The 14,775-nt window shown below is 40.8% G+C and overlaps 1 protein-coding gene across 1 annotated transcript in view; it reads left to right on the top strand.

Annotated features, from left to right (window-relative positions):
• tmem145 (transmembrane protein 145) overlaps positions 1-14,775 on the top strand; it is a 48,310-nt gene that overhangs the window by 16,362 nt on the left and 17,173 nt on the right. Inside the window, exons 2-5 of the mRNA XM_034103082.2 lie at positions 1,631-1,705; positions 2,143-2,220; positions 8,975-9,061; positions 9,688-9,789. Of these exons, the coding sequence (XP_033958973.1) occupies positions 1,631-1,705; positions 2,143-2,220; positions 8,975-9,061; positions 9,688-9,789 (342 nt within the window). The remainder of the gene's footprint in view (positions 1-1,630; positions 1,706-2,142; positions 2,221-8,974; positions 9,062-9,687; positions 9,790-14,775) is intronic.

The following is a 14,775-nucleotide window of genomic DNA, read 5'->3' as shown; positions in this document are numbered from 1 at the left end:
TCTCCACCTTTTTAACTTTTCTGAATCTCTGCCCTTCTGTTTGACTTGCCTTTCCCCCTTTCTTCTCATTTTAATTCACTGTGGCCTTACAGCACACCTTTGGCCATAACTCACAAATTGACTTGTAATTATGACAATTTCATGCAAATGTCTAATGGGATAAAATTATGACTTTTCGGGCGGACATGGATGCAAAATTGCGACTTGAATTTGGCCGAGGCGGTAATTATATGTCATCTCTTGGTCATTAACTTCAGTCTGAAACATCTGCTGGATGGATTAATGTGACACTGGGGTACAGATGGGTGCCCAGTTAATGAATACTTTGTTCCCCTGACTTTACGTCTAGCGCTGTCGGCAGGTCAACGTTTTCACTTATCCAGAGCAATATCTCAACATCGGAAAGATGAATCGTCACAAAGGTTTGCTCAGACATTTATGGCCCTCACACAATAAATGTTAGCGACCGAGGGATTCTCCGACTGCTCCTCTAGGGCAGAATGAGGCTGACATTTGTGCTTTTGAGCGAAATGTCTAGACGACTATTGAATGGATTGAATTGGTATATTATTCCAGCCAAAAGGACTTATCATCCATTTACTTTTTTTGTCTAACGCCCTCATGAGGGGGCGGTTTCACAAAGAAAGACTTAAAGGTCCCATGTCATGGCCATTTCCACTGATCATAATTCCATTGTTGAGGTCTACTAGAATAGATTTATACTGTGCAATTTTTCAAACTCACATTGGTTTCGCATACAGCATCTCTGTAAAGTATGTGTATTCACTCTCTCCACTAAACGGCTCGTTGCAGCTCTTGCCCCCCCCTCCCTGTGAGCCCAGTGTGCTCCGATTGGTCCGGACCAGTCGGGACGTTGTGAATCGCGCTGAGCTCCGTGGAGGTGTGATTTTCTTGTTTAGCGATACACAGCGAAACACAGCCAAACTCACCCTGAGCACACACAAAGTCACAGCCGAAGTAAAAACAATAAGTGTGGCTTGATATTGAGTAAGAAAAAGGTTGATAAACGCTGTGAGAATGGGTCTGCAGAGAGAATTTCACCGTGATCCAAACTGTTTGTCAAACTAAAATCTCAAAGTTCACGCCAGAGGGAGTTTCTCTGTGATGTCACAGGAGAGCACACAATACAAATGTGAAGCTGAACATGTCCTCTTTAAGTAACTTATTCTAATCTGCCATTCATTCTGGGTAAATTAATCTTTTTTTGAATATTAGAAAACATGGCTTACTAAACTTCCAACCAGTCCCATCCCTTCCCTTAACAATGTAACAATGTTTGCCTTTTTCAACATTTACAAGGATATTTTTCACGGATAATATAGCAAAGAGTGTAAAAATACCAAAATATCCAGCAGCATAAAACCTCCCCACTGTGTAGACCGAATGCCTTTCTAATTTCTCCCTCCACATTATTATAAAACCACACATTTTATGAACATTTCTTTCCTCATTTGGTGCCACATTGATCAGCAGGTGTCACTGATTGTTGCCATGGAAACATGCGTGCACAGCTGCTAATCGCTGCAGGCATTTCATCTTGTTTCCTCCGTGTTTTAGTCATGCTAATATTTTTGTTGTACTTTTTCCCCTTTTCTCTTCTTGGATCCAGGACTGGCTTTTCCTCACTCGATTCTGCTTTCTCACCGACTTCGGACGTCTGGACTTCCGGTTCCGCTATCCAAAGGTAACAACAGTGTGTGTGTGTGTGTGTGTGTGTGTGTGTGTGTGTGTGTGTGTGTGTGTGTGTGTGTGTGTGTGTGTGCATGTGCGCGTGTGTGTGCGCGTGCTTGCCCACGCTTTCTTGCCTTGCATCAAAACTATTTAACTCTTTTCTCATCCTTTCTTTACTTCAGTATCTTCCTCTTCCTTCACCTAAACTGATCCCATCGCTCTTTCTTCCTCCGGCTGTTTCTGCTTTACCCGCATCATCCTCTTCCTCTCCCCCAGCTCCATTTTTTTTTACGCATCTGTTTTAATCTTCTGCTCCGTCTTCTTTTTACCCAAGAAGCCTTGCTTTACTGTTATACCCTGCCGACTTTGGAAACAGTATTTGTGGTATAAATCTGAAAGGGTCTTGCTGCCTCCTCTCTGATCTGTGCTCTCTCTCTCTCCTCTGTGCAGTCTCGCTGCTGTCAGAACATATTGCTCTACTTTGATGACAGTTCTCAGTGGCCAGCTGTGTACAAGAATAACGAAAAGGTGAGACACTGACACCCTCTGAATCATGTTTTCTCGACAAGCCATTATTCAAGAGAAATACAGCCCCTTTTACCTATTCACATTTCACAGTTCTAATAAAAAAACCAAGGGACTCCAATTCTAAGGGTGTTGTACAGCTTGTTGTGCATGTACGTTGTCTGCAAAGGCTCTTTTTTAAAGTCCCCCCCCCCCCCCGCCTGTAACACCTCGATTTGGAGTCCTTTGTTTAATCCGTAACATGGTGACATCACTATGTAACACTTGCACTTCTATAGGCTAGCGCTCCAACACATGTACATGTACATGTACGTGATAGGCTAAGGGGGCGGGACATCTCTAAACGGTTGACCAATCACAACAGAGCCGGCCAGCTAACCAATCAGAGCAGACTGGGCTCTGGTTTCAGACAGAGGGTGAAAAGAGGTGCTGCAGCACAGGCAGTATGAGAAAAATAAAGAGCTTTTTGAACATTAAAGCGTGGAGCAGTAGAGGCACACAATACAAATATGAACCTGAAAATGGGAATAATATGTCCTCTTAAAAAACTAATTTTGAGCACTTAAAGGTGGCGTAGGTAATTCACTTCAGAAACACTTTTTGTTATATTCCATGGAATGCTCTTAACATCCCGATAGCAGTGAATACATGAAATGCTTTGACAATAAATACATAAAAAAATGTCATCTGTGGAAGCCGTAGTACTGTAAAAAGCACGACCAATCATCTGAGCCGGCCCGGCTAGAATAACTGGATGGCCTACCTGCCTGTCAGCCTTCCATCTCGTGCACAAACTTATCTCTTGCCCTCATTGGTCATGTGCGCGTTCGTGTGTGTTGGAGGAGGGGCTCTGTAAGGAAGTCTGAAGGAAAGGGCAGATTTTTTTCGGCTGCGTACTTTCAAATTCTTGCGGACTCGAGCTGGTTTCTCCATTCTTACCTCCCTACCTTTAAGCCTCTTAGTCATTGTTTTATTTAAAATCCAATCAGCTTTAGTAAAGTGTGAAAAAAATACAAAATGAATTTCAATCAATCAATCAATCAATCAATCAATCAATCAATCAATCAATCAATCAATGTTTATTTATATAGCCCAATATCACAAATGTTACATTTGTCTCAGTGGTCTTCACAGTGTGTACAGAATATCAGTATGACAATACGACACCCTCTGTCCTTAGACCCTCACATCGTACAAGGAAAAACTTCCGGAGAAAACCCACAGTTTAAAGGGAAAAATGGGAGAAACCTCAGGGAGAGCAACAGAGGAGGGATCCCTCTCCCAGGACGGACAGACGTGCAATAGATGCCGTGTGTAAATTGAAAAGATAATACATTTGCAACATAGGTAGTCCAAATGTTTGGAAATGCATGTGTGTATAATAGGAAGATGAATCCACGAGGATTTCCATCCAGGACCGATGATCCAGGACCACAGCCAGGGCTCGCGATCCAGGGCTCGCGATCCAGGACACAGGACCGCTTGATCATCCATGACTCCGGATTCCGGCGTATATAGACACCAAAAAGAAAGAAATTTGGGGAAGCTGGGTTAAACGGAACATGAGAGTACACAGGTATAGACAGAGAGAAGGAAGAAGTAAGATGTCCCCCAACAAACTAAGCCTATATCAGCAAAACTAGGGGCTAAATCTAATCAGCCCTAACTATAAGCTTTATCAAAAAGGAAGGTCTTAAGCGCACTCTTAAAAACGGATAGGGTGTCTGCCGCCCGAATACAAACTGGAAGCTGATTCCACAAATGTGGAGCTTGATAAGAAAAGGCTCTGGCTCCCATTGTACTTTTAGAGACTCTAGGAACAACAAACAACCCTGCATTATTGGAACACAATGCCCTAGTAGGACAATAGGGTATAATGAGTTCTTTAAGGTAAGATCATTTGTAAATGATGCTGTATGATGTCCTTTTGTTGTTCTGTTGATGCTTTTATGTTTCATGTGGAACTACTTGAACAGGTCTCCCTTGGAAAAGAGATCAATGATCTCAATGGGATTTTATCTGTATAAATAAAGGTTTGAAATGAAATGAAATGGCGCCTGCCCATTAAGGGCTTTGTAGGCGAGAAGAAGAATTTTAAATTCTATCCTGTGTTCTATAGGGAGCCAGTGTAAGGCAGCCAGAACAGGAGTAATGTGGTCCCTTTTCCTAACTCTGGTTAGTACACGAGCCGCAGCATTTTGAATCAGCTGAAGCGACTTGACTGACTTCTTGGTACTGCCTGATAATAAAGAGTTACAATAATCCAGCCTAGAAGTACCAAATGCATGGACTAGTTTCTCTGCATCGTTTTGAGGCAAGATATGCCTGATTTTTGCAATGTTACGTAGATGGAAGTAGGTGGTCCTTGAAATTGATTTTATGTGGGCGTTAAAGGATAAATCCTAATCAAATATAACACCAAGATTCCTTACAGTCTCACTGGAGGCCAAATTAATGCCATCCATAGTTAGTATATCTTTAGATAATTTGTTTGGTAGATTCTTTGGGCCAAGTACAATAACTTCAGTTTTGGTCGTGTTTAACATCAAAAAGTTTAAGGTCATCCACGTTTTTAAGTCCTTAAGGCAGTCTTGAATTTTATTTAGATGATTAATTTCATCAGGCTTGATTGATAAATATAGTTGAGTATCATCCGCATAACAATGAAAGTTTACAGAATGATTCCTTATAATATTGCCTAACGGAAGCATATATAATGTGAACAAAATAGGTCCAAGCACTGAGCCCTGTGGCACTCCATGGCTGACTTTCGTTTGCGTGGAAGATTCATCGTTAACACGTACAAACTGAGAGCGTTCAGATAGATGGGACCTAAACCAGCCTAAAGCAGTTCCATGTATGCCAACTAAGTGCTCTAGTCTTTGCAATAGGATCTCATGGTCGATAGTATCAAATGCAGCACTGAGATCGAGCAAAACAAGAATAGAGACAAGTCCCTTGTCTGAGGCTCTTAGAATATCATTTGTGACTTTAATCAGAGCTGTCTCTGTGCTATGATATGTTCTAAAGCCAGACTGAAAATCTTCAAATAAATCATTGTTTTTTAAGTAATCACACAACTGTTTTGCGACCGCTTTCTCAATAATTTTTGAGAGGATCGGAAGATTAGAAATAGGTCTATAGTTGGCTAAAACCTCTGGATCGAGGTTGTGCTTTTTAAGAAGCGGTTTTATCACTGCTACTTTGAATGATTGTGGAACATAGCCTGATAATAAAGACATATTCATAATATTTAATAAAGAAGTGCTAATTAATGGAAAAACTTCCTTCAACAGCTTAGTTGGAATTGGGTCTAACATGCACGTTGATGGTTTAGAAGAGAGAATCATTGAATTTAATTGTTCAAGGTTTATGGCTGAAAAGCATTCTAGTTTACTATCTAGTGTAATATTAGAACTTACGTTTCCGGGAGCTGTTGATAACACTATACTGGTCAAAGGCAAGAGGTCATTAATTTTGTTTCTAAGAGTAACAATTTTATCGTTAAGAAAGCACATCAAATCATTACTACTGAGTGCTATGGGAATAGAAGGCTCAACAATTTCTTTCTTCATACTTTGGGTGACTGCACTGTATGCATTTAGATGAATCCACGTATTCTCCCATCCTCGGTCCATGCAGTGTACATTTAACACCTGGTTGATTCCATAATTTAAGCCTGAGGCCTGAAAGTATTTTGCTTTCAGAAAGAGTGGATTTATGGGCCTCATGTCTAGGAGTGGCATGCATGAATCCTTTATCTACGTTTTTTCCCCATGTACATGTCAGCTGGAACTATGACATACAACATGATGCAACCTATAAAATGGACATTAAATTGCTTTCACAACCAATGAATTATGTATACTGCGACCATTTGCTGTAGGGAGACGTCGATACCTGCTGCTCTCCCATTTTAAAGCCTTGCTTAAACATCGCAGTGTTTTTTATCAGCACGCAGCATCTGATGGTTTCTTTTGTTATTAAAGGGAGGTGAGCTTCTGAGTAAAAACTGTTATCAAGGTCAGCAGGTATATAGGAACATCTGAGCTAAAATGGTCTAGCACTGTAAGAAAAAATACCATAAATGACCCAATACCTTACATTTACAGGCCCACGTAGTTATTTGGGGGTATGCTATTCTTCTTGCTGACATCTTTTGACACCGATGTGACATTATGTTGAGGTATTTTCCACTCAGCGACAAGCAGTACACCGTTTCTCAGCTCTAAGACAGATTTCGGTGTCAGTTACCCTGAATTAAATAGTAAGGCCTTGATTCTGCACTTAACATTTCCCAGCAGTCACGCAGGGAGAAACCCATCAACTAGCAACAAAAAAAATCTCAATTTTAATTACACTTACAGCAGCTTCAATATACCACTCACAATTTCAATTGCTTTTTTCGATTAAACACACTTTTTACATTTTAGTCTTAAGTAAAGTGCTCTGGGGCCTCATTTATAATGCCATGCGTAGGATTCACGTGGGAAGGTTGCTTACGTAGTAGAAATCCAAAAAATAGGTACAGAAATGTTCCAACATTTTCCGATTCACCAAACATTGCGTACCGGCGAGGAAAGTGCGTACAGCACTTCCTACGCCGGTTTCCCTTTATAAATCACAACCGACTCGAAATGCGGCGCAGCTTTTGCGGGCTTCACGTAACGCCCATATTTGCCTATAAATAGTCAAAGAAACGCCCATTCATTCATTTTGACTGACTTTATGAAGAAGATCGCAGGAAATGACGACAGAACAGCTAAAAAAGACATCTCACACCGTGTCAGATTTTGGTTATTTTGGGGAGGTCGAGATAAATCATATTGTTTGGTGGATGCAGTTTGAACCAGAGTAGCAGCATGGAGGTCGGATCGTCACCAAAATAAATAAATAAGTGGTCCGAAAAAAGTTAATGACAAAAAGAATACACATAGCCTTCCTCAGGCAGTGTGTTTGTACCGGGGACAGGAGACCCCCCTTGATGAGAAACTGTAAGAAATGATCGGGGAATCCCTCCGGAGTGGAGTCATGACGACTGGATCTGAATTATGTTTTCGTATTTGGTGGTTTGTGTCCCAGTTGTCGATCAGCTGTGCACAGCGTCTCCACTGCAGCAACTCTATATCCACCAGTTAGAGGAAATACAACTAATGTGTTGTGTTATATTAGCTGTACAATTTACCACATATGGTGTTCTTAGTTTCCATACCTCCTGTGTTTTATGAGGGACTTATCAAGTCTTAGCAAACGGCATAACACATGATTAAACATGGTAGTATATAAAACCATGCTCGTACAACCTATAGAAATGCAAAACCGCATCATTTATGAGAAAACATTTCATAACATTAACACAACATATTCGAGGTGGTTTTAAATAACATATCCGTATTTATTTATTTATTTCTCCAAGTTATGTTTTTGTGTGCACTGAGGAGTCTCAAACAGGCATTTGTTAAATCATTTTAAGATTGGCTTTAATCAATGTTTGAAAATGAATTCTTCATATATGATAAATGAGAGGTAACATTTTGTTTATGGTATTATTTCCACATATTTCTCTCCATTCTTCCTTCTGCCAATGGTGTCGCAGTTTCTCGTCCCTCCCGTTTTTGTGCTTAGTGTGTACGCATGGGTTAGAGTTTGCGTGGAGGACCGCACATTTTCCCGTCAAGTTAGTATTTTATAAATCGCAAACATTGCGTAGAAACTGGCGTACGCCATTTTTGGAGCGTATATCCCTTTATAAATGAGGCCCCTGGTCTCTTATGCTTTCAGTGCTCTCCTCTGTTGATACTTAGTATGCAAACAGCTGAACGCAGATATAACCCGCAGCTGCATGCAACAAGTCTGGAGACTATTTCTAGGCTTAATTAAAACATATTTTGTGAAATATGTGGAATAAAAAGTCGATGAGAAAAGTAGATAAAATAGTCAGGGAAGTTTTAAAGAGGCCCTGTTATGCTTTTCCCTTGCCTGTAGCGTGTTATTTAGGTTTTTGTGAAAGTAAATAAAGGGTGTCCAAACTATGGCCCGGGGGCGAAATGCGGCCCGCAGGCCATTTTGAATCGGCCCTGAGCCAATTAAAAAAGTATAATAAAATATGGCCCATAAATGAAACTTGTGTTTGTCTTATATTGTATTTCTTAAATATTTATTCATTTTCCATTTTCCCATTTTCCAAATATATTCTGTCAATTAAAGTAGAAAACATGTTTTCTAACAAATCTAAGTTGATAAGAAAAAAGTCCAATAACTTACTTACATAACACGCTTGAAATATACCCTTCATATTGTCAACAAAGTAAATTAAACCCTTTAGAGAGCTGTGATGTAGGCTGTTTTTTCAAGCACAATTTACCTGCATTTTAGTGATTTTGCTAACTTTTAACTTAACTGATAAGGCGATATACCTCAGCTCTAGTGAGTGGCCCAGCCCTTAGTATATTGTTCTGTATGTGGCCCAAGTTTCGACAACCTGATGTAAAGGGTCTGCAAAGGCTAAAATCTCAAAGTTGGGACACTATTAGCTAGCGCTCCAACACATTGTACGTGATAGGCTAAGGGGTAAGACATCTCTAAGTGGTTGACCAATCACAACAGGGCGTACAATAAAGACCTTTTTAAACATTGAAGCATGTAAACAATGTACAAAATGCAAATGTGAACCTGAAAATGAGCTTATCATTTACCCTTTAAATGTTTTAAATGTTGTTCCAATATATTCTGATTTTGCTGTGTCATCTTCCGTCAGAACTGCTACCAGAAGGAAGCGGTGCTGAGGCCCGAAAACAATCAGGTCATCAACCTCACAACACACTACACCTGGTCAGGATGTGTGGTAAGAGCTCACGGTCACAAACACATACATATATTCATGCACTTGTACTAAGCGTACTCCCTGAGGAACACACAGAATCTAAAGCTGATCTCCGGCCTCTGTGTTGTGATATTTCTGTCACAGAGTATAACATTATTCCTTTTTATCATCAAACAGATGAACTTATTTTCCCCTTTCATACTGCATGTTCTTTTGTGATGCGACAGGAATATGGAAAAGAGGTAAACAACACACAGAGGCGGTGAAAGCTTATGGCCTTTAATATGTTTTTGTAACATTTTCCTGAATCACACATTTCCCTGGTTCATGATGCATCAACAATAAAGGGCCTCACTTTCCTTTTAACACCTTTTTTAAAATAATATCCCTTTTTTTTTTTTTTTCAATAAGCATCACAACATGTTTGTTTATCACATTAGGAAGTGTGATTGCCAGCGTGACTCTGTTGTCGTGACGCTTAGTGAATCTTGTTGCCACATCTCAGGCTATATCGGGGTGTGAAATATGTTTTGTATCTCGGCTCTGCTGTGATGATTCAGTGTGTCTCTGAAGTATAAAGCGCACCATGTCTTTTAGATAACGACATCCTGCTCAGACCCCCCTCTAATGCGTCTCTTCTCTCTCAGGTAGAGGGCGACGGGAACGAGGAGGTCCTGAGCTGCGTGGGCGGGCGTAGTTTCCGCTCCGTGAGGGAAAGATGGTGGTACATCGCCCTCAGCAAGTGTGGGGTAAGCACTGACCCCCTGACCCCCCCTTACTCAGGTGCATTACCAGGCGGTTGCCATGGTGACTCACCACCACCTCATCATGCAAATGGTCTCGGGGCTTCAGGGCTTATAAGCAGACACAATGGCTTTGTTTGTTTTCTGCAGCCCTTCAAGTAAACAGCCGTCATCTCTTTCATCATCGCCGACGACAGCGTCATCCGTGCTCGAGAAATCCTCTTTTATTTAGAAGACAGTTGAGGACATTTCACCAGTTGCAATTAAATATACTTGCAGTTACAGGGAGTAGTAGACATGTGCAATAAGGGAACAGTATTGAAACCCTCACCTTCTGATTGTCCTCTTTTTTTTCTGATGTGCGAGAAATCCTATTTTTTATAAATGTCACACACACGTAACTACACTACACAACACCGCACACGCACGCACACACACACACTGGGAAATGTCGATTTAAACCATACTTTTATAAGAAGTAGTGGGCTGATGTTATATACACATTGTCTGGAAAGCAGTGTTGGTGTTTGCTGCCTTGCTCATAGGCACCTAGCCCAGTGGTTGAAATGCAACCTCCCGATATATACCAGTCCGAACTCTATTTTTGGTCTGGGACTTGAACTGGCGACCCTCTGATTCCCAAGATAATAATAATAATAATAGTAATAAATTGTGTTTAAAGAGCGCTTTTAAAAGGTTCTCAAAGACACTTTACAGACACATGTTAGAATTCATAAATTAAAAAGACACGTTAAAAGCAGATCTCCAATTCCCCACAGACTGAGCTACTGGTGCAAAATGAAAATACAGAGACGTCTTAGATATCTATTCATCTATTAAAATCTGCTTTTTATATGCCCAACGAGCTTTTTTAATAATAGTTTTAAGTTTTTGCAGTCAAGCAAAACAACCTGGCAAAAACAGATTCCAGTTGCAAGAAGAAGCATCATCAGATATTAAAAAGGGAAAAGCTCAAGCGAAAATATACCCAGCTCACCCTGAGGAAGGCTCCGTGCCACTTTTGGAGGTTTTCCGGCTACTTTTTCGTGCTGTCTCGCTATACATTTTAAATGAACTTGAGCATGATTTCTGTCCCAGTTTGGGCTTTTGCATTTGAGCATTTTACATCAGGCCACATTTTTGATTCTTGAAGAAAAGTAATCCAAATAGGAAAAGACAATTAAACCACAGTAAACCTGCAAATGAGATAGGTCTATACAAACTGACATTTTTAAAGATACCAATTTAAAAACTGATAATCTACTTATAATTATCAAATGCTGTTGGATGTTTCCCCACTATCGTGCATTTCTTTTATTCACCCCTGGACAAGAACTTTATCTCTCTCCAATATATTTTATTTTATCTCCTCTTCGTATGCGACTCTCTGCTTAATCTATGCTAAACATGCCTTAAAAGCACTCCACTGTAGCCTATTGATTAGCACGCCTCAGGGACTTAAAAGCATTGTGTTATTTTATAATGGGACTCACTGCTGTGCTTGTGGTGCCTCAGCAGCTGTGGTGTTGTTTCTTAGTGTGAGTCTGGACTGGGGCGCTCTGTGAGGAAACCATGAGCCTGTATAACGATATCTCGGCTCACTGATGACACATCCCCTTACAAAACACCAGGGGCTTCAGGCAAGGACAAATCCAAGGAAGAATGTGTGTGTTTTCATGTTTGAAGGAGTAGGGGATACAAAAAATTGTGAATAAGTATGATTTCTGCTGGATGTGTATCACTTTGTATTGGTCTGCCTATCAGTGTCATGCTCCTGGCCATGAGTCAGTGTAAATCTTTCAAGAGAGATATGATGAGAACGGATACTTCCTGTGGGTTTGTGGCACGCCGGCGTCGGGTGATCGACACGCTGCCTAATGCTGTCGGACTAAATTGTAAAAGCTTGTCTTCTCTCCTGGGGACATATTCACGCAGCGCCCCTCAGCCAATTTCCAACCCTGGTCTCTCGTCGCCCGCTTCCTTTCCGCTTTCACACCTTTGTCGCTCACAATCACCGGCTGCGTCCTGCTCTCTTTCAACTCTGTCACCAAGCTGTACCACGACGTTTCATATCCATTTACCTCTCCCCTCCTCTCCGTCAGTCTGCCTCTAATGTTGATTTTCCTCTCCATCTTGTCATCTCACTTGTCTCATTTCTTCTTTGCTCGTTCCATGCATTTTTTCTTTGCACCCTCACTGTTATGTGCCGCTACTTGCACATCTCTTCTTTCATATACTTTCATCTTTACTGTGCTGAAGTGGATCTACATCTATAAAGGCTCATGAGCCCCTTAAAACCATAGGAGGGTTAGATCCCCACGAGTTAAAATCGTCTGGCCAAAATGTGAGGTTGATCGTTGTTGAACATTTCCAAACCATTTCACTTTTCTTTTTAAATATTACAGGAATACTCAAGGCTGAAACTTATCATTATTTCATCGGGGGTGGTCATTATAAATCAAAATCAGGTCATTACAGATTGCAGAGCAGAGGTTTTTCCGACAGTCAAAGCGTTTCCCAGACAAGTAAAGTGCCAGAGTAACACAGTAAAGCCTACAGATGTCTTTGCAGGAACATTATATAGTACAGTCCAGCTCTAATTGCATCTGTAAAGGAGTGAACGTCTACATATTTTCACAGAGCGACACTTATTTCTCCTTTATTACCTTTCATAAAACCATTTTGATGAGTTCCAGTGATACAACGCGTTAGTTGGATCTAATTATAACAATAATTGAATACAAGCAGAAGCTGCTTCGCTCGCCATCGACCACACAAACTGTTGTTGTGGAGAAATGGAAAGCTTTGAATTGCTGAAATCAACCTCTGCTTTATTATGCCGAACAGAACTGCTGCTAATGAAACTAAATTACTTCTGTGGGGGACAGAGGAAGCGCTGAAATTAGACTTGCCAGGTGACTCTTTTCGGGACAAAAAGTTTGACAACACACCCACCTACTGAATTTTTCCCATCATTTGATTGTTTATCTCTCTCTCCTTTTTTGTGCCAGGGAGCCAGTTCTGTCTTGAAACAGATTTATTTTATGTGATAAATAAGAAACCATGACAGGAATATTTCACAGTGTTTGGTTGTCTTTTGGGAGAGATACCTCTTTTTGAAGGAAATGAACAAACCAGGTTGTCTGTAGTGTGAACACAAAATGCAATACTTAAGTATGACTAATACACTTTGTCAGGGCTGCAAGTAACAATTATTGTAATTATAATCTACAGTTATTAATGATCTAATTATTATTTTCTCTTAATTGATTGGTTAAAGTCCCAGTGAAACAGAAGTTAGTGTCTTTAGCTTCTGTTCTGTATAAATACGTATGAAAATATGAACTGGAGTGTCATTTAGAAGGGTCATTTGATGTGGTACAACAGTTTAGGGAAGGCCATTTCTTTCTTTAGGTCTTAGAAGAATTAGAGTGGCCCCAACACAGATCCCTAACCTCGACCCCATCAAACAGCTTCATTAATTGGCTCGCCGACCTGAGCCAGCCCGTTGTAGCTCAACATGCTGCGACACCACTAATGCTTTTGTAGCAGAATGGTATCAAATCCTTGCAGCCAGGTTTCAAAATCTTCTGGAAAGCCTAGGGAAGGGGAGGCTGTTTATAGCGGTGCATCAAAGGGACACTTGTCTTTTTTAGCTTTCGAGGAGCTTTGTCGCATCTGGAGAAGAAAGGCTGCCTTCTAGAAATCTGAACGTTGAAAGAAGTTGGCAACTGCTGTACAGGACCTGTTTTTCTCATATAAACTCTGGACGATATCTGAAGAATCTGAGCCGCTCATTGTCTGAAATCACATGTAGCACACCACAGGAGAACGTTTGGTTTAGGTCAGAGGTTGCACCTAGGTAGTGCAGCAGACAGGACATGACGCAGGTTACCCACTTGTCTTGTAGTCAGTTCATAACATGGTCATAAACAACCAAAGATTGTGTATTTTGGCATCAACCTTTACAGAAAAAAGATCCCTAATCTTGAAGTCTCTCATTTCATTGTAATGTAATCGTTTATTTGAACAGGGACAATGCACATTAATGAACGCTTTAGACAAATAATGCTTCAAGTGTAAATATGCTGGATTTTAGCTTTGAGCTAATTGCCATCCGTAGTCCCTGACATACTAGTTATACAGCTCTGTTCTTCTTCACCCTCTGATGTGTGTTTTCCTCTGGTTTTAACATTAGCAACACTCCCTTACTCGCCATTAATTCTTCGCACGATGAGCGGCTCTACTCACACATTGGCTCAATCGGACATTACACAGACTTTGTACTAGAGAGCTGGAGGGGTAAATTCACTTTAATGTCCAGTCAAAATGATTATTCAGTACAGCTCCCTATGTCTCGATAATTTAATGGTTGCAGTGCATGTGTGAAAGGAGCTAGGGATGGTCTAATTAAAATGTGTCATTAGGATGTTTTATAGGAAAAGTGCAACACAGTAAAACCCATGCGAGGGACAAAAAGTCGGGACACTTCTGACTTTAAAAACGTCTTCCGAGTCCCAAAATGTTATGGAAGCGCAATAGTAAACACTGGTATACTCCTTCAATGCTCCGTGGTTTTGGAGTAGCATGTCCCACAATCACCTAGTATTCTGTTCGGCTGTCCACACACACTTTTCCAGAGAGAAGATCGGCGCTCTCAAAAAGACTCCCAGAAGTCCTTTTTAAATGCAGTTATCAGCAGCGCAGGGAAGCGAAAGATGTTAAGGCCCCACAGGTGTTTGAGTGAGAGCGTATTCAGTGTGTGATCTATCAGTACACTATATCAGAAGTGGAAGCCTTTTTACACGTCAAACCAACAAGCAACCCCACAATCATCCTGTGACTCCCTGTCAGTGTGAACAGGGAGATAATCTCTGCCGTGTGAAGTTCTTCTTCTTCTTCTTCTTCTTCTTCCACTGTTCTCGTCTCTGCTACCCATTATACTTTTTTCTCACCTCCCCAAAATTCACTTTGAGTTTGACACTTTTTATT

This window comes from Pseudochaenichthys georgianus, chromosome 16 (genome assembly GCF_902827115.2).
Source record: "Pseudochaenichthys georgianus chromosome 16, fPseGeo1.2, whole genome shotgun sequence".
In the NCBI taxonomy this organism is placed as follows: Eukaryota; Metazoa; Chordata; class Actinopteri; order Perciformes; family Channichthyidae; genus Pseudochaenichthys; species Pseudochaenichthys georgianus.
The sequence above is the reverse complement of the archived record's forward strand: the minus strand, read 5'-3'. Positions and strand labels throughout refer to the sequence as shown.